The sequence below is a fragment of the Elephantulus edwardii genome, unplaced genomic scaffold (assembly GCF_000299155.1).
Source record: "Elephantulus edwardii isolate Elephantulus edwardi_28Jun2011 unplaced genomic scaffold, EleEdw1.0 scaffold00036, whole genome shotgun sequence".
NCBI classification, from domain to species: Eukaryota; Metazoa; Chordata; class Mammalia; order Macroscelidea; family Macroscelididae; genus Elephantulus; species Elephantulus edwardii.
Window position 1 is genome coordinate 4,501,360 of NW_006399786.1, and position 23,798 is coordinate 4,525,157.

Below are 23,798 nucleotides of genomic sequence, written 5' to 3' on the forward strand. Positions count from 1 at the left end.
GCATTCGCATATTTTTAAGTGAAACCCACAGGGCATAAAGGATAGCAGCGGAGGAGCAGGCTCCACCTGTTGAGGGCAGCAGGTTCGCGGGGCAGGGCGCTGCCTTCTCCAGGTGAGAAGACGGCAGCCACTGTGTGTCTAAGAGTCGTCCACTCCGAGGGCCCGAGGTGGTTAACTGCAGACATCTGTCACAGCTGTCCAGCGAGCGCGCACAGGGCCGTTGGAGGGCTGGAGACCGCATGGCAGCCACAGCGGCACTGCACAAAAGACCACACCTATCGCTGGCGCCACGGCCTCCGGCGGACCCTCAGGTCCCTGCGCCAGGGCAGCCCTTAAGGGGCACGGGGGGGGAGGACCTCCAGGGGCAAGCCCAGGGGCGGAGAGAAGGATGATGGCCCCGCTGTCCGCCCAGAAGAAAGCCTGACTCATGTCGTGACGGCGGCAGCGGGCTCCTGGGAACTCAAAACTCGTGATGCTGTCGCTGCGGAGAAAAGCCTCATTACCCATTCCGTAGGCGGGGACACCACCCTGGGCGCGCACACCGAGGCCGGGGCTCCAGCGCCCTCCGCGGGCCCGCAGCTCGCCGCCGCACCCCCACCCCTGCCGCGTGCCATAGCGCCGGCCGCGTTTGAGAAAAGCGCGCACACACTCAGCCGGGCGCGCGGACCCGGCCCCTCGGCCGCCCCACCCCCACGCAGAATCCCACTGTCCGACCGGATCCGCTTCCTCTGCCGACAGTCCCCACCCCCACCCCCACCGGCCTTCGGCACCTCCTTCGGTAATTTCCGTAGAAAGCCCGAGCGCCCGGTGGGACCCGAAGAGGAGCCACCTCCTCCCCGGCCAGGCGAGGCTTTATGTCTGCGGCGCCGGGGCGCATGCGCAGACGCCATCTTCCCTCTGTCTCCTCTCCGGGCCCCCTCCCCCCGCCACCGCCGCCGCCTCCTCTCGCCGGCAGTCGCCCCTCCTCCTCCTGCGCCCGGGCGCTGGTCCCTCCTCTCTCAATGCCGCGAGAGACAGGGGGACACGGCGGAACCGGGGGAACCGGAGCAGAGCACTAGTAGCCACCACTACAGCCCCCTCCCCGCCCGACACCCTCCGTCAACACCCACCCACTCCCCCGCCCCGTTTGCCGACACCGACCAACCCCACCTCGTTCCTTTGAACGGCGTCGGCTGCAGTCGCAGCACCAGCCCGTCTGGCCACCAACGCCGCCGACCAGGAGCCTCCGCCGCCGCCTGCAACCCCCTCCCTCCTCGGCCGCGGGGTGAGGACGAGCCGGCTGCGGAGAAGAGGACCTGAGAGGCCCTCCGCCCTCCGGGGAGGCTCGGGCGCCGGCCCCTTCCTCCCCGCGGACGTGAGCCGAGCCGAGGCGCCTGCCTTGAGGGAGGAAAATGCTCGGGCTCCATGGCTGCCAGTGATGGAGCGCTCCCTGGGCTCCCGCTCCCACCGCCGCGCCCCGGCCGTGTTCCGCGAGGACCCGGCGTCTCTGCGCGCCCGCCCGCGCCTCGTTGCTGGGCTCAGCGTACCGGGCGCCCCGCCGCCGCCCCACTCCGAGCCTCGCCGCCCCTGTCCCAGCCGCGGCCAGCGTTTCTTCACGGAGCAGCCGCCGCGAGCCCAGGGGGTTTGAAAGGGTCCGCGGGGCGCGGGGGAGGGCGCGGCGGGGCCGAGGGGAGGTTTGAGCGACACTGAGCTCGGAGCTCGCCGGCGGCGGCACCGGGGGTGGTGAGGGGCCGGAGAGCCGCCGGGCGCCGCCTTCGTGCAGAGCGGCCGGGAGGGGGCTGCAGCCGCCGCCGCCGGCGCGCCGGGAGCAGGGGCTGCGGTGGCCGGCGTTGGCCGGCGAAGGTGGGCATTTCTCGGGTCCCCTCCCCGCCTGCTGCCCCGCACCCCACGTGAAGCGGCATAGAAAGGGGGTGTGAGGCGAGCGGGGAAAGTGAATGGCGAAGGACTGAAGGGGGCCCCCTTCGGGACCCCGGCCGCACTGTTCACCCTCGTTCATCCTCCCTTTTCGAAGCTCGGCGCCGGTGCCTCGCTGAGAAGGAGGAGGAGTCGCCGCGCCCGGCGGAGCGGCAGCCCCGCGTTCCTCTCCGGCTCGTGAACACAAAGATTACGGTGCAGGAGGAGATTGCACTCGGGCCCTCCGCCCTCCGGTACCCAGTACAATGCACCAGCCGCCCGAGTCCGCGGCCGCCGCCGCAGACATTAGTGCGAGGAAGATGGCGCACCCGGCAATGTTCCCCCGGAGGGGCAGCGCCGGCGGCGGCCCAGCCCTCGGTGCAGCAGGTACCGGCACTGGCAGCAGTGCCTCGTCCTCCGAGGATCTGCCTCCTCCGTCGCTGCTCCAGCCGCCGCCTCCTGCAGCATCTTCTGCGTCGGGACCGCAGCCTCCGCCTCCACAAAGCCTCAACCTCCTTTCGCAGGCTCCGCTGCAGCCACAGCCGCTGGCGCCAGGCGGAACGCAGATGAAGAAGAAGAGCGGCTTCCAGATCACCAGCGTTACTCCGGCCCAGATCTCCGCCAGCATCAGCTCCAACAACAGCATCGCGGAGGACACCGAGAGTTACGATGATCTGGATGAGTCGCACACCGAGGACCTGTCCTCGTCCGAGATCCTTGATGTGTCACTTTCCAGGGCTACTGACCTGGGGGAGCCGGAACGCAGCTCCTCAGAAGAGACTCTGAATAACTTCCAGGAAGCTGAGACACCTGGCGCAGTCTCTCCCAACCAGCCTCACCTTCCTCAGGCTCATTTGCCTCACCTTCCACAGCAGAATGTTGTGATCAATGGGAGTGCCCATCCCCACCACCTTCATCACCACCACCACATCCATCATGGGCATCACCTCCACCACGGGCACCACCATCCCTCCCATGCTGGTGTGGCTGGTCCCTCGGTTCCTGGAGGGCCGCCCTCAAGCCCTGTATTGAGAAAACTCTCTACAAGTGGAAGCTCTGACAGTGTGATACCAGCCCCGCCACCTTCGATGGTCTCATCCAGTGGCTCACCTGCATCTGTAATGACTAATATTCGCACTGCGAGCACGCCTGGTAGTATAGGTATAAATTCTGTTACTGGCACTAATACAGTGAATAATGTTAACATTTCTGCTGTGGGTAGTATTAATCCGAATGTGACAAGCAGCATGCTCAGTAATGTGAATACAAGCAATATTCCTGGTGCTGCTAGTGTGAATGTTGGGCCTGGAGCTGGCGGCAGTGTTAATGTGAATCTCTTGAGTGGCATGGGCAATGGTACTATTTCCTCCTCTGCTGCTGTTAATCATATCCCTACTGCAGCTGCAGGGATAGCTGTGGGAACAACAGTTTCAAGTCAACAGCAACATCCAACAGTTAACACATCGCGGTTCAGAGTTGTGAAGTTAGATACCAGTTCTGAACCCTTTAAGAAAGGTAGATGGACTTGCACTGAGTTCTATGAAAAAGAGAATGCTGTACCTGCTGCAGAAGGTGTGGTGATAAATAAGGTGGTGGAGACTGTCAAGCAGAACCCGGTGGAAGTGACTTCTGAGAGGGAGAGCACTAGTGGGAGTTCAGTGAGCAGCGGTGTCAGCATACTGAGTCACTACACAGAGAGTGTGGGAAGTGGAGAGATGGGAGCCCCGACTCTGGTGGTGCAGCAGCAGCAGCAACAACCAGCTCTTCAAGGTGTGGCCCCTCAACAGATGGATTTCAGCAGCACTGGCCCACAGAGTATTTCAGCAGCTAATATACCACAGAGTGTTTCCCAGTCACAGATCTCACAAGTACCCTTACAGTCTCAAGAATTGGGCTATCAGCAAAAGCACGGTCTTCAGCCAGTACCTCTGCAAGCCACTATGAGTGCTGCAACTGGTATCCAGCCATCACCTGTGAATGTGGTTGGTGTAGCTTCAGCTCTAGGTCAGCAGCCTTCCATTTCCAGTTTGGCTCAACCCCAACTGCCATATTCTCAAACGGCTCCTCCAATGCAAAGTCCCCTTCCGGGGGCACCACCCCAGCAGTTACAGTATGGACAACAGCAGACTGTTTCTGCGCAGATGGCTCCAGGCCATGGTAAATCAGTGACTCAAAATCCTACTTCTGAGTATGTACAGCCGATTCTTCAGACAACAGTGTCCTCTGGACAGCTCAGTTCTATAGCAGTGGGAACAGGAGCAACGGTGATTCCTGTGGCTCAGCCACAGGGGGTTCAGCTGCCAGTGCAGTCCACGGTAGTGCAGGCCCAACCTGCAGGGTTGTCTAGCCAGCCCATTGGCCAGCCTCCGGCAGCAGTGTCTGCTGTACCTGCTGGTAGTCAGATGGCAAATGTTAGTCACCAAACAAACATACCTACTGCAGTGCAGCAGCCCTTGACTCAAGTCCCACCTTCAGTTATTCAGCAAGGTGCTCCTCCACCTTCACAGATTGTTCCACCTGCTCAGACTGGGATTATTCATCAGGGAGTTCAAACTAGTGCTTCAAGCCTTCCTCAACAGTTGGTCATTGCACCCCAAAGCACTTTGTTAACTGTGCCTCCCCAGCAACAAGGAGTAGAATCGGTAGCTCAAGGAGTTTCACAGCAGTTGCCCGCAATTAGTCCTTTGCCCTCTGCTAATATTTCTGTTACAAATCAGGTTAGCTCAGCAGTTCCTTCTGCAATGCCTTCTGCCCCAACAAACTTGGTTCCACCACAAAATATAGCACAAACCCCTGCCACCCAAAATAGTAATTTGGTTCAAAGTGTTAGTCAACCTCCCTTGATAGCATCTAGTATAAATTTGCCCTTGGCACAACAAATACCACTGAGTTCTGCTCAATTTTCCGCACAATCATTAGCTCAGGCAATTGGAAGCCAAATTGAAGATGTCAGGCGCCCAGTGGAACCTTCCTTAGTTGGCTTACCTCAAACGATCAGTGGTGACAGTGGGGGAATGTCAGCAGTTTCAGATGGGAGTAGCAGCAGCCTAGCAGCCTCTGCTTCTCTCTTCCCGTTGAAGGTGCTACCGTTGACGACACCCCTGGTTGATGGCGAGGATGAGAGGTAAGATCATGCCATGTTTTATAGACATTCAACAGATTTGAAGTTACCATATTTAGTAGATACCTATATGTGTTTATATAGACACATGCATATTTATATGTGTATACATATAAACAAAGTCTAAAACATTGTTTCCCTTTCTGCATGTGAATAGGCATTTTTAGGCTAAATTTCCTCAACAAGCCTGCTATGGGATGGTTTCAGGGCATAAAAAATGTTCGTAAGTTTTATATGTAAATCCTGTCAAATAGTTGAACAACATCTTTTAAAACTAAGTTTGGGGACACCCATTATTTGTAAAATACTTTTGAGAAAGTAATGAACAGAAGCTAAATTTTTGCTAACCCACATGATAATCATTCTTTCAAGTTACTAAAACTTTTATGAACACCTCTTGAGGTGATTGTGGTTTCCACATTTATGTCTACTAAGGCAATTCCAGTTTCTACTGTGTTTGATTTCAGTCTGTTAAAGATAATGCCTACTTTCCTTAACTAGTCTGGTAAATTGGGAAAATTGACCCAATCTAGGACTATAGTTATAGGTTGCCTTCATACTGAATTGCCCAACTTTTGTATACTTATTTAATGGTCATTTGATTTGATCAGTAAAGGCATAGGAGTTTTAGGAATATTTTGCAAGGGAGATGGGCGTAATGTTGCCACTGTACAAGATTTACCTTTGATAATAGTGTTTTGTATATGCTTAGGAGTCCAAGGTGGTAGCCATTTTAGAATAAAGAAAGAAAAGCCTGGAAGGTTGGGCTTACAGAAAATTACAAGACCTGTTTCGCTGCTAATCTGCTCCACCTGTTGTTTCCTTTCCCTCCAAATACATTCTCAAACTAGTATTTTTCCAGTTATATTGGAAATAATATTCTATTCATGCCTACCAAATCTGTTTCCTTGAACCTAACTGGCTAGGAAAGTTGTAAAGTCTCATGATTTTACATTGTTTTAAAATGAAATTGATTTTAAAGGAATGTTCTTTTCATAAATTTACCAACGCTAACAACAAACATTGATCAAAATAGTAAGGAGTTATGGTAAAGGCTTTTAATTTTCACTGTGGGATTTTGAATTAGCTCCCGGGATATTATTTTGGTGTTTGTTTCAAGATTTTTGTGATTGAACTTTGTAAAATTAATAATTATTTTCTACCTATTTATGTACTTGTGATTATCAGTTTGGAGAAACAGAGCATATTTTAAAAGAATTGCTATTTTTAAAAAAAAATACCAAACATTTCAGTGAGTTTCATTAGTTTTAGTTAAGAATTGTAATGATTAACTGAAATAATCTGACAACCTTTTGGGGTTTTTATAAAATCTCATTTACCCAACTGCATTATGTATTTTATTACCTACTCTGCATTATGCTTATAAAATTGTAATTTAAAAAGCCCAGCATTTTGCATCAAACCTATCTTGATTTTCTTACCATTTTAATCTCTGGGGAGGACTCTTCCTAGTGGTAGAAGTCTTTCCTCAACTGGTTGTTCTGGAAAAAGGCACGTGTTATTGTGTACAACTAAATTTTTAGCTATAGAGTCAGGATTAGAACATTTATAACAGAACTAACTTCAGATAACTGAGACAAAAATTAATTAGGGGTAAATTATATAGAAAGGTTTGGAATTTCAGAAAAGGACATAAATGACACTGAGAAATATGGGAAATAATAGTTTAAAGTAAGTTGAGATGGTATTTGTTTTGAATTTACTGTATGTTTGGACTTTTGAGTTAATGTCAAAGTTACAAAGATCAGAATATTTTAGTTTCAGAATTATCTTTCAAATTCTGGAAAATAAAAACATTTCACCCTGAAAAGCAAAACAGTTAAGAAAGAAATTTCACCTTTAAAACAGAAAGGAGTGTTTGTGTAAGGTCTTAATAGTATCTTACAACTCATTGCCATTGAGTTTGAACTAACTCATAGCTGACTGACAGCCCATTGGGTTTCTGAGGCTGTAAATCAAATAGAGGAGGAGATTGTCCATCTTTCTCTCCTGTGGAGCAACAAACCATTAGAGACGCTTAGCCTTTGTTTTGGAAAAAGAAAATAAGTGTAACTTGTTTCAGTTACATTTGCCATTGGAAAGGATTAGAGAATATCTACAAAAGTGTATGATATTTTTAAAAAATCCACAAAACCCTTTTCTTCCTATATTAGCTTTTGTATCACTTGTCTCTTCTGGATACTGAGCCCCTAATATTTACTCAGGGAGAAATGATGATTTTACTATATGATTTTTTTCTAATGGACAGATATTGGATGGTTATTCTTTAATCTGCCTTTAGCATAATAATGTATAGCTTCAGATTTAAAAATGTTCATGTAGATGTATAGAAAATGTTTTCAGTCGGCCACTGGACAAGACTAAAGATTAAAAAGCATTAAGCTATAAATATTTAAGATACTTTTTTTTTTTAAACCAGTTCTTAACAAAGATTTTATGGTCTTAATTTAACTATTAATAGTTATACAGGAAGGTACAGATACTTTACACTAGAATGTAGTCTGGTATTTTGTGATATTTTTCTTCAGAAGTTGTGAAGATGGTACAGGATAGGACAAGATTCTGATCTGTTGTTTAAAGGGTCACTAAGTAGTCCACTCATGGGCATTTGAAAATAGCAACATGTTAAACTGGTTGAATTTGTACTCATCCTTCGAGACTCAGCTCAGATGTTCCCTCTGAAGTAATCATTTTCTCAGGGAATGTTTTTTCTTTTAAACTTTTTAATGTTCCTTTATTTAAGCATTGTTTACAATTGGATTATAATTGTTTACTTATTTTCCCCACAAGATTTGTGAGTTGAAGGACTAAATGCTTGCTTTAAATGAATTGATAAGCAGATCTTTCTTAGCTCTGTGAGTTGTAGTTGGTTTTTCTGTCATGATCTAAAGTTTATTTTGTCTTTCATCTTAGTTATAACTGTTAGAGATGCAGGATTGTATAATTTATACAGTGAGTTGAAAAGTGATTTAAAAAAACACTGGCTTTTTACCTCTTAACTTCATTTTTCCTCAAGGTAAAATTAATCTCTATTTTCCAAACAACCCTAGCACATAGTAGACACTCAAATATTTATCAAAGAGGAGTGATTTTTTTTTCTTTTTTCACCTACTTCCAAGGAGGATTGTATTAGATATTGTAGTTTCTTAACTAAGAAGCACTATAAAGTTTTATTTGTATTTAAGTAATATAGTAAAAACTTAAAAAGAGTCAAATAGTTTGCAAGGTTATTTGGAAGGGAGAAAAAACTTTGGTCTTGTTTTATTTCCCTTTCACAGAAGCAATGTGTTTTTCCTATGATTACTGTACTACTTATTTGGTAATGTCTAAGTATCATGCATGTATTGCTACTATATACATGTATACTTGATGGTAAGGAACATGAACTCTAAAACAGGACTGCTTAGGCTCCATCTTTTCTCATTTTTTAAGTTTTATGTAACATCAGTATTATATGCCTGTTTTCATTTGCAAAAATGGCGATAAAAGTACTTAGTGTTATAAGAAGTAAGTTTGGAAAGCCATTAGAACTACACCTAACTCATATCCCCTAAGTATTTGTAAAATAATACTCCTTTAGTTTTTAGCTTTACCCGTTAACTTTCTGCATAGAAAATGAAGGTTGAAATCTTGCTCTTCATACCACTTAACTGATCCCCCATCTGACCACTATACTGTATTGTTATTAAATCACAATTGATTATTCAGTATTCTTGTAAAGTACGGTTAATTTTTATATTTGGTACAATATGTTGAGGCACCCTCCCTCCTATCACCCCACTACTAGTTATCTATATGTTATTCTTAGGTGTTGTCAAATTCATTTTATGTCACATGACTCATTACAGGTCACATGACTCTGAACAACAGATCAAAAACCTTGCCTCATAATTACAATCTCCAGCATGCTCAAGCCCATTGTTTTAAGTCACTGTGCCAGTCAAACTAATTGAGGGTCTTCCTCTCTTTAGCTGATCCTTTACTTTTACAAGCCTGACAACCTGCCCAAAGTATGTTTCGTCATCCTTACCTCAGAGGAGCACCTTGGTTGTACTTCTTCCAGAAGATTTTGTTTGATCTTTTGGGTGTTCACAATATATTCAGTACCTCTCACCACCACCACAATTCGAAGACAGCCATGCTTCTTGAGTCAGTCTTGTTCATTGTCCTACTTTAACATTCATATGAAGCAATTGAAAATGCCATTACTTGGATCAAGAGTTCTTCAGTCTTTAAATTAGTGACCTTGCTTTTACATGAACACCCAGTGAACCCCATCTTTAGATTTCTTGAATGCTGCTACTGAAGGTGTTAATTCTGGATGCAAATAAAATAATTTGAGACTTTATTCTTCTCCACTTGTGTTACTGCCTATTGGTCCAGAAGTGAAGCTATTTGTTTCCTTGATGCTGAAGTATCCATGTTGAAGACCATTGTCTTTGAGAATCAACATAGTAGTTCCAAGTCTTTGGCACTTAGTGCATACAAGGTTATATCATCTGCATAACATTGGTTGTTGATGAGTCATTTTCCAGCTTCTCGAATATAGGCTGGATTATGTGAAGAATGTATACAATTATGTGAATACATTATTAGGAAGAATGAATACAGGTCAGCATAAAGGCTGAATAGATATCGAGAAAGGATACAACCCTGACAAATCCTTTCTTGATTTTAAACTATGCAGTATCCCCTTGTTCTCTTTGGAGGAACAAGATGTCTTTTTCACCAGATGTCTCAAGATGTTCATAGATAGATACTATACATAGATACTATTATCAGTTTATCTTCCTGAGGAAATTTTCCTCATACTCTTCTGACCTCCCATTGGCATGCTACACTTCATTCACAACTGTTATCTTGGGATTCTCATCTTTTTTCTTTGTTGGATCTCTATTTTCTGGTGACCTATATTGTCTTTACTTTTGGTTTACTTAATATTTTATAATGGTTTTAGTTTTCTTTGATCCTTGTTCCATTCAGTAATGAAACTAGGTGGAAAACCATGTTTTAATACTCTTTTTTTTTTTTTTTTGCTTTCTAGCTCTATGTTGCTTCAAAAAAACCTAAAACTATTTTGATTTCTCATAGCATTGTATCTCCTATCACTAGTTGAGTATTGAATAGACCATGGACGGCCAGAAGAACATACAGATCTATTGGAAAATTCTGCCCAGAGTGCCCCCCCTTAGAGTGAGTGGACTGTTAAGTCTGTGGAGACACATCATATTTAGAAGGAGTGTTGGTGAAGGAGAGGAAGACTCCATGAGATGAATTGACGCAATGTTTGCCGCAGTGAACTTAAAGCACAGGAGAGGTGGTGAGGGATAGCACAGGATGGAACCAGAGTTTGATCTGTTATAACTGGGGTGGTTAGGAGTCAGAGTCAACTTGACAATATCTAACAACATATGTCTTAGGTGATGTGTATGTATGTTTTGTTTTTTGCTTTCTTCCTCTTTCTCTGTTCAGTTCTCCTTTTTCTGCAGGATCTGTTTTTCTAGCGTTCTGAACTTTTATAATGACAGTGCCTTATGCAAGTCTGTTTTTATACATCATGCTGTATACTTGGTGTATCCTTTGAATGAGAACATGCTTTAATTTTTGCATCTTTTCTTGAATGAGATTTGATAATTTCTTCACATTTTCTCTTTTTCAAGCTCTTTATTGGGTTAGTGGAACTACTAGAGTGGTCTTCTAATTTTCTGTTTTACATCCTTCCCCCCCCCCACTCTACTTTTGTGGCGTGTTTATATCCATTATTATATATTCCACATCGAGAACTTTTATTATTGTTCAGTGTGCCTTCCAAATTTGCTGTTTGCTGTTGAGTTGGAATCTCCATAGCTGACCCTCCCCAGGTTTTCAGAGGTAGTAAATCACACGGGAGGAGATTGCCCATCCTCCTACTGTGGAGCAATTAGTGGATCTAATTTCATAACCTTAGTATCTTTTTTTGTGATCTATGTAAATAGTACATTTAAAATTTTTTTTTCTCTACATGTATGACTTGTTCCAGGATTTTTTTAATTCCTTTTTTGTTTGTTCTGGCCTTTATTTTTGATGCCTTAGATACTGATTTTTTTAGGTATTTGGTAATTGTGTATGAATAGGGGACAAAGAGGCTTGTCGGGCATTAGCTTCTGTTTGATTCCCTTTTGGTTGAAGGCCTTCTAGTGTCACTATCTCTTGTCTTCCTACCTCGTTGGTTAGAGACCATAGAGTTTGCTGTGTTGATTTCTTTCCTATAGGAGGATGCCTGTTTATATCCTTTATGGATGTCATCTGGATTAAAAGTTTTGAGAACGTCTTAGTATGTCTACTATTCTTCTTTCAGTTTCCCATGTTTTCACTTTATTTCCTTGTCTACCTTCTGAATTATCTGATTTCCCCAGTTGTAATATCTTGGGTTTTACCTTTTCTAGGCAATAGAGCTTCAGTCTCTCTTCCAGTCTTATTTCACATGCCAATTTCTGAATCTTTGGGGGATTTTACTGTTTAAAATTGGGTTTGTTCTTGGCTTTCTCTTCTGCTTGCTAGAGATTTGATTTTTTTCAGCATTTGCTAAGTCATTTGTCACTCAACCATCTGCTCCCAGCTTCCAAATTTTTATGACGTTTCCCCCATCTTCTCCGTTTTTGTGGTTTATACTTTATACTTAAGTGAAAGTTTGTATGTCAATGTAAAGAATGACAATAATTTTAATAAAGTAATTTTTCTGAAATAGCCAGGATAGAAGTACATATGTATTTTTTTGTTGTTGGGGTTTTTTGGTGAATTTTTTTTAAAGTACCTAAGTTTTAATAATAGAATTGCTTTGTTTATATGTGGCAAAAATAACAATAGTATATAGCTCAGTATTTCAGTTTATAGAAATTATTGAAACCTTAAGGTTAGATGCAGCTAATATTTGTTACCATATTTAACCAGTTCAACAACTTTGTAAATTAAGTTCTCCATTTTGCTGGTGAACAAATTGAAGGCTACTCGTTTTACTAGGATTGTCTAAGGTTACACGGATGGTAGAGTGGAGTGCTCTTATAGTTAGAATGCAAGAAAAGATAAACCTAATCACCATAAATAATGTTAGAATGAGAATATGGGAATGCATGTGTCATTACTTTAGTGTGTAAATACATATTATGGAATTGTTAAAGAACTTAAGAACATTTCCTTTTCACAGGGAAATATCTGGATAAAGTCTTCACAGCACTGTGCCTGGAAAGCAGTAGAAACATTTTAATACCAAATATAGTAATACATTTTTATATTTTTAATTTTTTTACATTTTTATCTTTGAAATCTTATATTTAGTTATCTTTCAAGGAAAGCATTATAATTTTCTAATTTAAATTCAATATTTATAACATGGCTTTAGGATTCAAAGCCAGTCAAGTTTATTTTTTGTTTAGACACTTTAAAAGTAGAAAATGTAAAACATGACCTATTCTGGTGTTGCAGTGCTGTAATATTAGGATATTAAACCTGTAATATTAGGGTATTAAACCCATTGTGTTGTTTCTGTGCCCCTGTTTCTAAGATTGAATATACCATGCTGTGAATATTCATTAAACAATCAACTATTATTGAAAAGGTTGAATATTCATTAAAAAGAATTATTTGTGAAGGAAAATTTTTTAAATCCTGTTAGGAGTTTTAGATTACGGAAGCTTGGTTTTTTAATTTGTTTTCTATTGATTTGCATACAGAAAATACACATACTGCGTTTTTATACATTGTGTTTTCATGCATGCTTCTTTCACATTGTTCATAGTTCATTTTACAGGATTTTTTTGACTGTTTAGTCTTACTTTTATTCAGATACTGCATATACTCCCCCATCTCTCGTTTCCCCCTTGCGAATTAGTTTAGCCAGGAAATAGTACCTAACCTTTCAGCATCTTTAGACCTACTATATTCTCCTTCCCCTTGAGACATTCCCCTTTTTGGGGTGTTTTTGGGTTTTGTGTGTGTGTGTTGATAGGATTTTTTGTTTTCCTCATTTCATGTCCGTCTTTTTGTTTTCTCTGTCAGACTCTTAGTATTGTTTCTTTAGATTTCTGTGCCCTTTTTTCACTCAACTACCCTAACCAAGGTTATTATCTATTGCCACAACTGTAAATACAGTTTACATGCTAATAACTCCCAAATACTTAGGCTACTCCAGAGTTCTCAGAGTGACAGAGACACGTTCCTACATGACATCTGCCTAGATTCTCAAAGACCTTTTAGTTTCAACAGGTTATAGATAAATTTTCTTGTTCTGTTGTCTTCATTTTAATGAATGTAATTTCTTGGAATAGTTATTCACCTTAGAAACTTAAAAGTAATTCTTAATAACTTTTCTCACCCTGTTTATCCTGACCATTTCTTTAAAACGAAATGTTGGCTTTATTACCATTTTTCTTCTCTACTACCATAACTTTAGTCTTAAGTTAATATTAAAAACAGTTGCTGTCTACTTGGTTCTGGCTCCCGACAACCTCATTCATACCAGAGTAGAGTTTTTAATGACTACTTTTTCAGAAAAAGATCACTAGGTCTTTATTTTAAGGTACCTCTGGGTGAACTTGAGCTGCTAAAATTGCACTTAGCAGCCAAGGGTGTACTCTTTATACTGCCCAGAGACTAACTTAACATCATTGTGTGGTGTTTAGTTAGTCGATTCTGAGTAACAGTGGCCCTGGACACTGCTGTCTAGGACAGGATAGAACTTCCATAGGGCCTGCAAGGCTATAAACTGCAACCAGGCCGACTGCTATGTCTTCTGTAGAGTGATAGGTGGATTTGAACCACTGACAATTCAGTCACCATTAGCTCTTATTTAAAACATTGTAATAGCTTACTCCTAATACTCTCTAGCACTTGCCTAACATTATATACTGCAGTCAGAATTATATTTAAAATGTCAATCTGTTTACTTACTTGCCCTAAATCTTTTTGTTCTGCTTTTTTTCAGATAATTAAATCTTGTCTGTACTTCTTCCTGACCTTGATTCCTGCCACTTTCCCCTTGATTTCTTGCAGCCTGATCACATTTGACCTTTCTTAGTTTCTCAGTTTGTCATTCTTTCTTTCTTCTTTCTCTGGGGTGTTGGACATATTCTTCTTTGCCAAAAACCTCCCATGATAGGTCCTTTTCTGTCCATCTTTAACTCTTAGCTGCCACTTTCTGAGAGACCTTCTCTAACATTCTAAATTTAAGTTCTTTGGTATACTGTTTCATAACATTTTGTTCTTTTATTGTACTTATAATCTTACTTACTTGGTGATTATCTGTTTGATAATTTCAAGTTTTCTGAACAGGAACGCTTGATTTGTCACAGCATATCAAAAGTATGTTTCAGTACCTGGCAAGTAGTAAGTGCTCAGTAAAAATCTGCTTAATGAGTAAATAGTGGCCTGGGGGGAGGTGGTAAGGGGGATTAATATGGACCAAGGAAGGAGGCTCCATTTGCTAATAAATACTATAATTTCAGAGATAAAGAAATTCTTCTTACCGGTTATCATATCACTGTTTATTCTTTAATGAAGATGTTGGAAAATTTTTGATGTGTTAATATGCTTGTTACTCTTACATGCCATTGTGTTGACTATAACTCTTAGTTATTTTATGACTAGCACAGATTGAGCTTGCCCTTCTTCAGCAATTCTCATCTTCAACATGTTTGAGCCCATTGATACAGTCATTGGGTCAGTCCATCTTGTTGAAGGTTATCTTCTTTCTGTGACCCACCACCTTTCCCAGCATGATATATTTTTCCAAGGACTGGTCTCTCCTGACAACATGCCCAAAGTATGTAAGATGAAGTTTCATTATCCTTGACTGTAAGTAGCAACCTTGATAGTACTTCTCTAAGACACACTTGTTAATTTTTTGGGGAGTCCGCAGGATATTCAGTACTCTTTTTCCAACACCACAATTCAAAGGCACCACTACTTCTGTCATCCTTATTCACTGTCCAGATGCACAGAAACCAATTGAAAAGACCATGGCTTGGATCAGGCGCACCTTAGTCTTTAAATTGACATCATTACTCTTTAGTACTTTGGAGATGTACTTGATGGCATATATTCCCAGTACAATATGTATTTTGATTTCTTGACTACTTCTGTGTCAGGTGTTGATTGTGGATCCAAGCAAAATGAAGTCTCTGACAACTTATATGTTTTCTCCGTCTATCATGATGTTTTCCATTGGGCCTCTGGTGAACATTTTTATTTCCTTGATGTTTAGATATAATCCATATTGAAGACTATCATCTTTGATCTTCTACAGCAAGTGCTTTGAGTCTTCACTTTCTAGCAGCTAGGTTTTATCCTCTGCATAATACAGGTTGATGAATCTTCCTCCAATCCTGATGCCACATTCTTCTTTGTACAATGTACCTGTTTTACTTAGCATATAGATTGAATTGGTATGGAGAAAGGATAAAACTGATACACAACTTCCCTGATTTGAAACCACTCAGTAGTCCCTTATTCCATTTTAATAACAGCTGCTTGGTATCAGCGTAAGTTTCTTCTGAGTACAGTTAATTATTCTGGCATTCTTATTCTTCCCAATGTTATACATAATTTGTTATGACCTACCTACACAGTCAAATACCTTTGTGTCATCATTAAAACACATTTTGTATTCTCTACTTTCAGACAAGATTCATCTGATTTAAACAGTGATACGCCTTTTGTCACACTTGTTCTGAATCCAGCTTGAATTTCTGATAATTTGTTCTTGCTGTTTAATAATCTTCAGCATGATATTACTCACAGGTGATGATAGTATTCTGTATTCTCTTGGATCACCGTTTTTAGAATGGAAACAAATACGGATCTCTTCTAGTCAATTGGCTGGATAGCACCAAATTTTTTGGTATAGGCTAGTGGACACATCCATCGTGTCATCTATTTATTGAAATAGCTCTGTTGATAATATATTTCTTTATTTTTTGCCAGTGCTTTTAGTGGAGCTTCAATTTATTTGTTGTTTGCTCATGTGCTACTACTTCCTGAAATGCTTCATTGTCAACTAATTATTTTGGTACAATGACTCTGTATTCCTTCCATCTTTTGATGCTTCTTGCATTACTCCAGATTTTGCCTATATAATTCTGTAGTGTTACTATTCTAGGCTTGCATATGTTCTTTAGTTCTTCCACTTTGAGAAATGTCAATCCAGCGTGCTCTATCCTTTTGGTTTTCTGACTCCTCCTTATTGCACTTTTGCTCAAATACTTCTCTTTGTCTTCTAGATCATCTCTTATATCAGTATTTCTTTTCATGTTGGTCTGTCTCTGTTCTAGTTCAAGTTTCAGAATATCTTCTGACATCCATTTTGGTCTTTTTTTCCTTAGCTGTCTTATTGACCTTTTGTATTCTTCATGGATGGTGCCCTTGATATTATCCCCAAGCCCTTCATTTTTCTTTAGTATTGAGTGTATCAAATCTATTTTTTAGATGTTTTTAAAATTCAGTTGAGGTAGGCTCAGGGTTGTTTCTGTTCTCATGGACTTGTTTTAATTTTCTTTGGATTCATTGTGAACATGAACATCCATGTACATTAAATTTTGTGTGCTGCATTTCCAAGTATTTTATACTGATGTCTATTTTGTATTCACTTATGTTTCCAAAAACTAAAGTCAATGTATTACTAAAATGAAAGTCAGTGTGTTGCTAGTGTAATAATCTCGACAGATAATGAGCCTATAGGACAGAGTCAGACTGCCCCTCAGGAATTGCCAAGGCTGTAAATCTGCAGACACAGATTGGAGCAGCTGTGGATCAATTCATGAGTTCAGCCTGCTGATCTTTGGGAGTTAGCAGCCAAGCATTTGACCACCGTGCCACCAGAACTCAAATTTATGTATTGTTGTTAGGTGCTGTTGAATTTGTTCTGACTTTAATAGAGGTCCTATTCTGTGTACAGCAGCATTACCTGATCCTGACCATTCTCAGTGGCGTTTTATTTGAGCCAGTTACTGGAGCCACTCTTTTAGTCCATCTTGTTGAGGGTATTCTACTATTTGGAAATAAATTTTAATATTTCCTCATTTCAGTATTAGATTATCAGAAGTTACTTTTCTGCTTTTGACTGGTTCTGTATTTAGCACAGTTGTTATAATATCTGTAATGTCTAAGCTTTACCTCAGATTTCCCTTGGATTTTAGGCCATTTATTTGTGAGTGGGTTTTTTCCTTCCCACCCAAATTAAGCAGTTTAGTAATCATTAAGTTAATTACTTATTTAAGATTTGGAACTGCTATTTCTTTACTTAGGATAATGCTAGTTGTTACTAAACCAATAGAAACATAAATAGACACACATGTTCGGGATAAAGCTATACTTGCCACCAAACACTTTTGCTATTTTGCACCAATAAGTATATAGTCAGTGAGCAATAGGACTAGGTTCACTTCTTTCCGGATACATTATTGCTTCTTTATTTAAAATTCTCTTTCTTCTCCTTTGCATATCATATGGATATATTGAGGAGATTTGGGGAAGGAGAGACCTCAAACTTGTTACTATTGTTTGGCTGTGACAAACTCTGTGTGTACTGGGCATGTTATCAGTAGGGGTTAATTCTTGGAAAAGGGTGTAATCAAACATTCCTATACTGAAAGAGTACATAATTTAAGAGCCAAATAGCAGTTTTAAATGATAATAAATCAAAGAAATAAAAGTAGAGAGAACAGGAATTCTTGAGAATTCCTTGATATATAGATGATGTTGTATACCATAGAATCAGAACGACCTATATATAGCAGCTGACCATACAGTGGGTTTTCAGAGCCAGCTGATCGCATAGGAGGAGAGTGCCTATCCTTCTCCCATGCAGCATCTGGTAAACCACTTGCCTTCAAGATTGCAGAGCAGCTTCTTGGCACTAGGCCAACAGAGCTAGTAAAGAACAAATAGTAAAGAAATTACATTTCTAGGATACTGCTACATGACTGTAACTGGAAATAAAAATTAGAGTATCTAGCATTCAGAGTTAACAGAAGGGGTAGAATTGATCTTTGGTAGCTTAGAATAGCAGAGCCTCTGGGTGGTTGGAGTTTCAATTCTTGGAAGAAAGAAAGATCATGATGACTGCAGAACATCAGCCATTAGAAACCCTATGGAACCCAATAACATACAATTTCCATGTATGAGTTCAAATAGCAAATCTGTATTACTTGAACTGAGTGTTGAAAAGTTTGAGGTATAAAATACTATTTCAGCAGAAGAATGTTAATAAAAATAGTGGAAATAGGAAGCTATTCTGGGCAATGGTTTCATACATTCATGTAAAAAAGTGATAGGAATGACTGATGGATAAATTTGGAAATTATTTGGCCCTTGCTTTTGGGGGATTCTGGTGGCCCAATCCATAGCTGGTTGGTATTGTTAATCCAAAGACCTCATGTCTCTGATGATTAGAATCTACTAGCAGCTCTGTAGGAGAAAGGACAGTCTCCTGTTGTTAGATTTAACAGCCTCAGAAACCTCATGGAGGGTTACTGTGTGAGTTGGACCTGACTTGACGTTGGTAGATGAGTGTGTGTTTGACTGAACAATGTTAAAGGAAGATTAAATGGAATTTGTAGCCTGGATTGGAGTGGGGAAATCTGGATCCAGGAAGGACCAATTAGTAAAGTAAGTTTTAATGTTACTAGTGAATGTAGGGAATACTTTAGGAAGAAAGTCTATTCCATTGTTAAAGGATTCAGTACAGAATTACTTTGAATAGAAAATGTCTTGAGTTATAAAAACACTATTCATTTACCTAACTTTTCTTGTCAAAGCAGTTTACTTTCTTGTTTTGAGGAAGGAAATAAAAATAATTATTCTTGCATTTTGTTTGTTTGGTTTTGTTTTTTTTAATGCCTTTGGTAGAAACGGATAAGCCAGACAGTTTATTTTATGTAATAAAGAATTGCTAATACTTCCCCCCCCCCTTGGTTAGATAGTTCTGTTGATTTTCTTTGACAGTGACAAGCGTTGCTTTTTCTGTTAAGGAAATGTTTTAAAAATAAATTTTAGAAGATAATATTTCCTGAAGCTTAGTAAAGTTTTAAATGTTACTCTGGGCATAGTATCAGGAGAGGCTGATTCTTGGAAAGGACATTGTAGGAAAGGTAGAAGGAGGTCAGTGAAAAAGGGACAGCCTTCAGCAAGAAGGATTGTCAGAGTGACTGAAACAGTGAATTGAGCATGTCAGATCCTGAGGATACGGTGCATTTTGATCTTTTATTCATAGAGTCACTGTGAGTTGTAGTCAGCTCAGTACCACTATTTGAGAGAAATGTGTGTTCATAATGATGATTTCTTAATCATAATTAAGATTTTTGTCCTGTGTTTTGAAGGCCTTTCCTAAAGGTTATGTTTTCTAAATTTATAAATGAAGAATAAATTTCAAATTCTTTTTTTCTTCTTGGAAAAAAGCTAATTCTCAATGGGGTCTCTCCCAACTAGTTTGTTTATGAAATTTGAATACATTATTTTAAAGAACAAATTCTTTCCATTTTCTTCACCCCACACCCCCATCAAATTTTACAAAGCCATGATTATTCCCCCCTCCACCTGCACATCCTCATCCCTCTACTTCCAACCTCTCTCATGTCTTTTGGATCCTCATACTCATTCCTGAACATTTCAATAAATTGAATGGGTGACCTTCTCTTAGTCTCAGTAAGTCAGAGCATACTAGTAAGATGTCTGATGCTTAGGGTATTTTTTTAAGCTTGATGTGATCAAATGAAATTAAAATGCTTTTTAAATATTGACAAGAAATACAGACTCACTTTAAAGCACTTAAATAGCCATTTCTTGTGAACCAAATCTTTAGATTTGAATGGCTATAACATTGAATGTTTATTATTGGAACAGAAAATGCTGATATGTATAGATATATGAAGACTTAAGTATTCAGTTGAAAATATGATTTGTGATGATTTTTTTTACTTTATTATCCTGAAGTTTTATAATCTAAGACAATTACTACATAGTCTTAATTAAATTTTTACATAGTAAAGTTTTCATTTTTCATTGTATTGTTCTTAGTTCACTTATAAACATTGAAAAACACAATTATAATTCTTTTTGAAGTTAACAACAGTATTAAACCCCTTATTTGTATTTTCCAGTTTCCACTTTCTACAAATAAGAAATAGTCAAAAGCTAATTAAAATCCAGTAGTCCAAGTTGATTTCTAGACATTTTACTTAATGATAAGCTTTTGATAGCCTAAAGGTACCATTTTTGCTAATTGATGTGAAAACATTGTTGAGAGTGGCATAACATTTTGTGAAGTGGAAATGCTAAAGATGGCTTTGAATGTTTTTCTTTACTTAGCAGCTTAGTCAGTTTTGCAATTTTATTCTGATTTTAGTCTTTGAGAGTCTATGGATCTAATAAGAAAAAACCTAAGCTTTTTAACAAGTGGGCACATGGCCTAGCAAAGATGAAGTTGTAAACATGAATGTGACCTTCATGTAAACGCTGTTTGAGTTGAGAGACTCAGAACATGAGGAAGGGAGGAGAAAATCATTGAAGAAAATGGGAGCAGAAGAGAAGATCTAATAATAACCATTTCAGTAAGCATTTCAGGAAGTAGCATATGGTCACGAATCAGCAGTATTGAAGGAAGAAGTTCAAGCTGTGCTAAAGGCTCGGGCAGAAAATAAAGTTCCAGGAATTGATGGAATATCAATTGAGCTGTTTCAGGAAACTTGCAACCCTAGACATGCTCACAAGACTGTGCCAACAAATGTGGAAGAAAGCTACCTGGCCAGCTGATTTGAAGAGGTTCATGTTTGTCCCCACTCATTAATATCATATGCAAGTGAAAATCTTGACAAAGATTATTCACAATCAGCTGAAACAGTAGTACCTCAACAGGCACTGCTAGAAATTCAAGCTGAATTCAGAAGAGGCCTTAGCACAAGGGATATCATTGCTCATGTAAGGTGGATCTCGGCTGAAAAATGAGTTTATTTGGGTTTTATTGACTATGTGGATCATAACATCCTTGCTAGCAGCAATCAGGAAATCATGACATATTACAGTGGGGAAATCTGATGTCAGAGACTTCAAAGTTTAAAAAGCCAGAATGTTCATTTAAAGACGAAGATGTACCTGATCCAAGCCATGGTATTTTCATTTGCTTTTTATGCATCTGACGTTGGACATTGACTAAAGAAGACTGAATAAAGATACATACTTTTGAATTTTGCTGTTGAGAAAGAGTATTAGACTGCCCAAAGAAGAAACAGGTCTGTCTTGAAGAAAGTGCAACCAGAGTGTCCTTAGAGGCAAGGATGGGGAATGTTTGCTTTGCTTGCTTTGGGCATATTCTCAGGAGGTACCAATCCTTGGAGAGACATCATGCTGGGAATGGTGAAGGGTCATAGAAAAAACAGGATGATCCTCAACAAGATGAATTGACATTGTGACTATCACAGTGGAGTTGAGCACGACAGAGATAATGAGGGTAGGGCAAAATTCACATCTGTTCTTGGGGTCTCAGTGAGTCATAGTCAACTCTGAGGTACCTATAAACAAGGGTAAAGATAATAGATGCTTTATTAAACTATTGGCACTGACCAGATTGAGGGCCACTGTGCTCTCATAAATCTGCTTATATTAACAGTATCTTAGAAAAATTTTCAAATTTGTTTAAGCAGTTTGTTATTGCAGAAAGTTTTAAGTAGTACTTCTCAGGCATAATGATTACTTTCTTATTTAGAAATGCTTATTGAATGCATGCTATGTACCTAAATCTGAGCAAAGTTATTAGGAATTCATAGAAGGAAAAAGTGAGATACAGCTTTGTCTTTTAGAAAATCCACTGGACCAGTAGGTCATGATGGTTGGAGAAAGGACTGTGACTGTTACCTTCTTCACCTTAAGTTGGAATCCACAATGAGTATACTTGGGAGATCAGGAGATGTATTGCACTAGGGAAATTTCTAAAAAGGGAGCTCTCTATATTACTGGGAAGCAGTGATGTCACTTTGAGGACAAAAGTGCACCTTATTCAGGCAGTCATCTTTTTCAGTCATTTGTTATGCATCTGAAAGCTGGACAGTGAATAAGAATGATAGAAAAAAATGCTAGCTTTGAACTGTGATATTGGAGAAGCATGCTGAATATTACATGGACTGCCAAAAGAACAAAAAGATATGTCTTAGAGAAGGTGCATCCAGAGTACTCTTTAGAGGCAAAGATAATGAAGCTTCTTACATACTTTGGGCATGTTACTAGGAGAGGTTATTCCTTGGAGAGGGACGTTGTGCTTGAAAAGGTAGAGGGATTGAGAGGAAGACCCTCAACCAGGTGGATTGACACAAGTGACTACAGCAATGGGCTTGACTGTGTCAGAGATTTTGAGGATGGCACAGGATAGGACAGGGTCCAGTTCTGTTCATAGGGTCACTACAAGTTGTACTTGATGGCACCTAATAACAGCACAGTGACCACCAGCACCAACCACCTCGAAGTGGTGTCATAAAATCTTAATATATTTTCTGAATTAGCCGCATTAAGTTATAGTATACTAAGTTCTTATATGGTGTACATGACTGCTTTTAAAACATCAGATCGTTGATTTATGTAGGCTGGAAGGCAGAGCTAAAGAACATTTGGCATCAAACCTAGTGTCCCATCCAGTTTTGGCTGCCTCTTCATTTTATGATCTTTGTAAATGAGTTAACCTCTCTAAGGCCAGGTTTTCTTATCTGGTTAGTAGAGGTGGGGGAATAGCAGCTACCATGTATTGTTGGGAGTATTGAAGGAAACACAATGTGTAAGCCACTCAGTTCTTTGTAATTCTGTAAGTGGTACTGCTCTTACTGATACTGTGCCAGTTAACCGTAATTAACTTGCTTTCAGCAATGTAAATGAAAAGCTTACCTACGTCTTCAGAGACTTTCTATAAACTCTATAGCCTTTCAAACCAGTCATTTTGAGTGCAACCTTTTTCAACTGCAGTTCTATGAGAGAATCACTAGAGGTGGTCTTAGCTATTGCCACTAAACAGAAGGGAAAAAATTAATTCATTACATACAATAGAGAGATAAAGGATTAGTTCCCATCCCCCACCCCCCCATTTCTAGATTGCTAGGACTATTCTATTACCTATTAGAAAAGTGCTTCAAACTTCTTAAATTTTAGGAGACATATTGAAGGCTACTTGGAAGAGAAGTGCCATGTCGCAGTTTGTTAATACTCTAAAATAGACCTCAAGTGAGTTCAAACTTTGTATTCTAAAGATTATTTTATTCTTGTTAGGTTCCATTGAGTTATGCTACAACAAATTGAAACCTTGCCTGATCCTTCACTAGCCTTTCAATTTCTTGTGTGCTTATTGTTGTAGTTGCTATCCATCTCATTGAGGGTTGTCTTCTCCTCCTCTGACCTTCCCTCTTTCCCAGGATGGTGCTCCTTTACAAGGACTGGCCCCTTCTGGTAACATGCCCAAAATCTGTGAGACGGAGTCTCACAATCCTTGTCTCAGAGAAGCACCCTGGCTGCACTACATCTCAGATAAGTTTATTTGTTCTTTTGGAAGTCCATAGTGTATTCAGTACTCTTCACTAATACTGTAAAAGATTGTTTTAGAGGGGCTTAATAGCCTGATTGCCCTCTCTTCCATTCGCAGATTCAGGCCTATATGGGACTGAACACTCTTTAAAATGAATAGAATTAGTTGATTTTTGAGAAGATAATGCGTCAGTACTTGAGTTTTAAGTAGCAAAGATTTCATTGAGTTAGATTTTGA

The 23,798-nt window shown here is 40.4% G+C and overlaps 1 protein-coding gene across 1 annotated transcript in view; it reads left to right on the forward strand.

The window, feature by feature from the left end:
* The first annotated feature begins 1,713 nt into the window (after window positions 1-1,713).
* LOC102876821 (TSC22 domain family protein 1-like) overlaps window positions 1,714-23,798 on the forward strand; it is a 166,988-nt gene continuing 144,903 nt past the window's right edge. Inside the window, exon 1 of the mRNA XM_006884560.1 lies at window positions 1,714-5,017. Within this exon, the coding sequence (XP_006884622.1) occupies window positions 2,160-5,017 (2,858 nt within the window). The 5' untranslated portion in view covers window positions 1,714-2,159. The remainder of the gene's footprint in view (window positions 5,018-23,798) is intronic.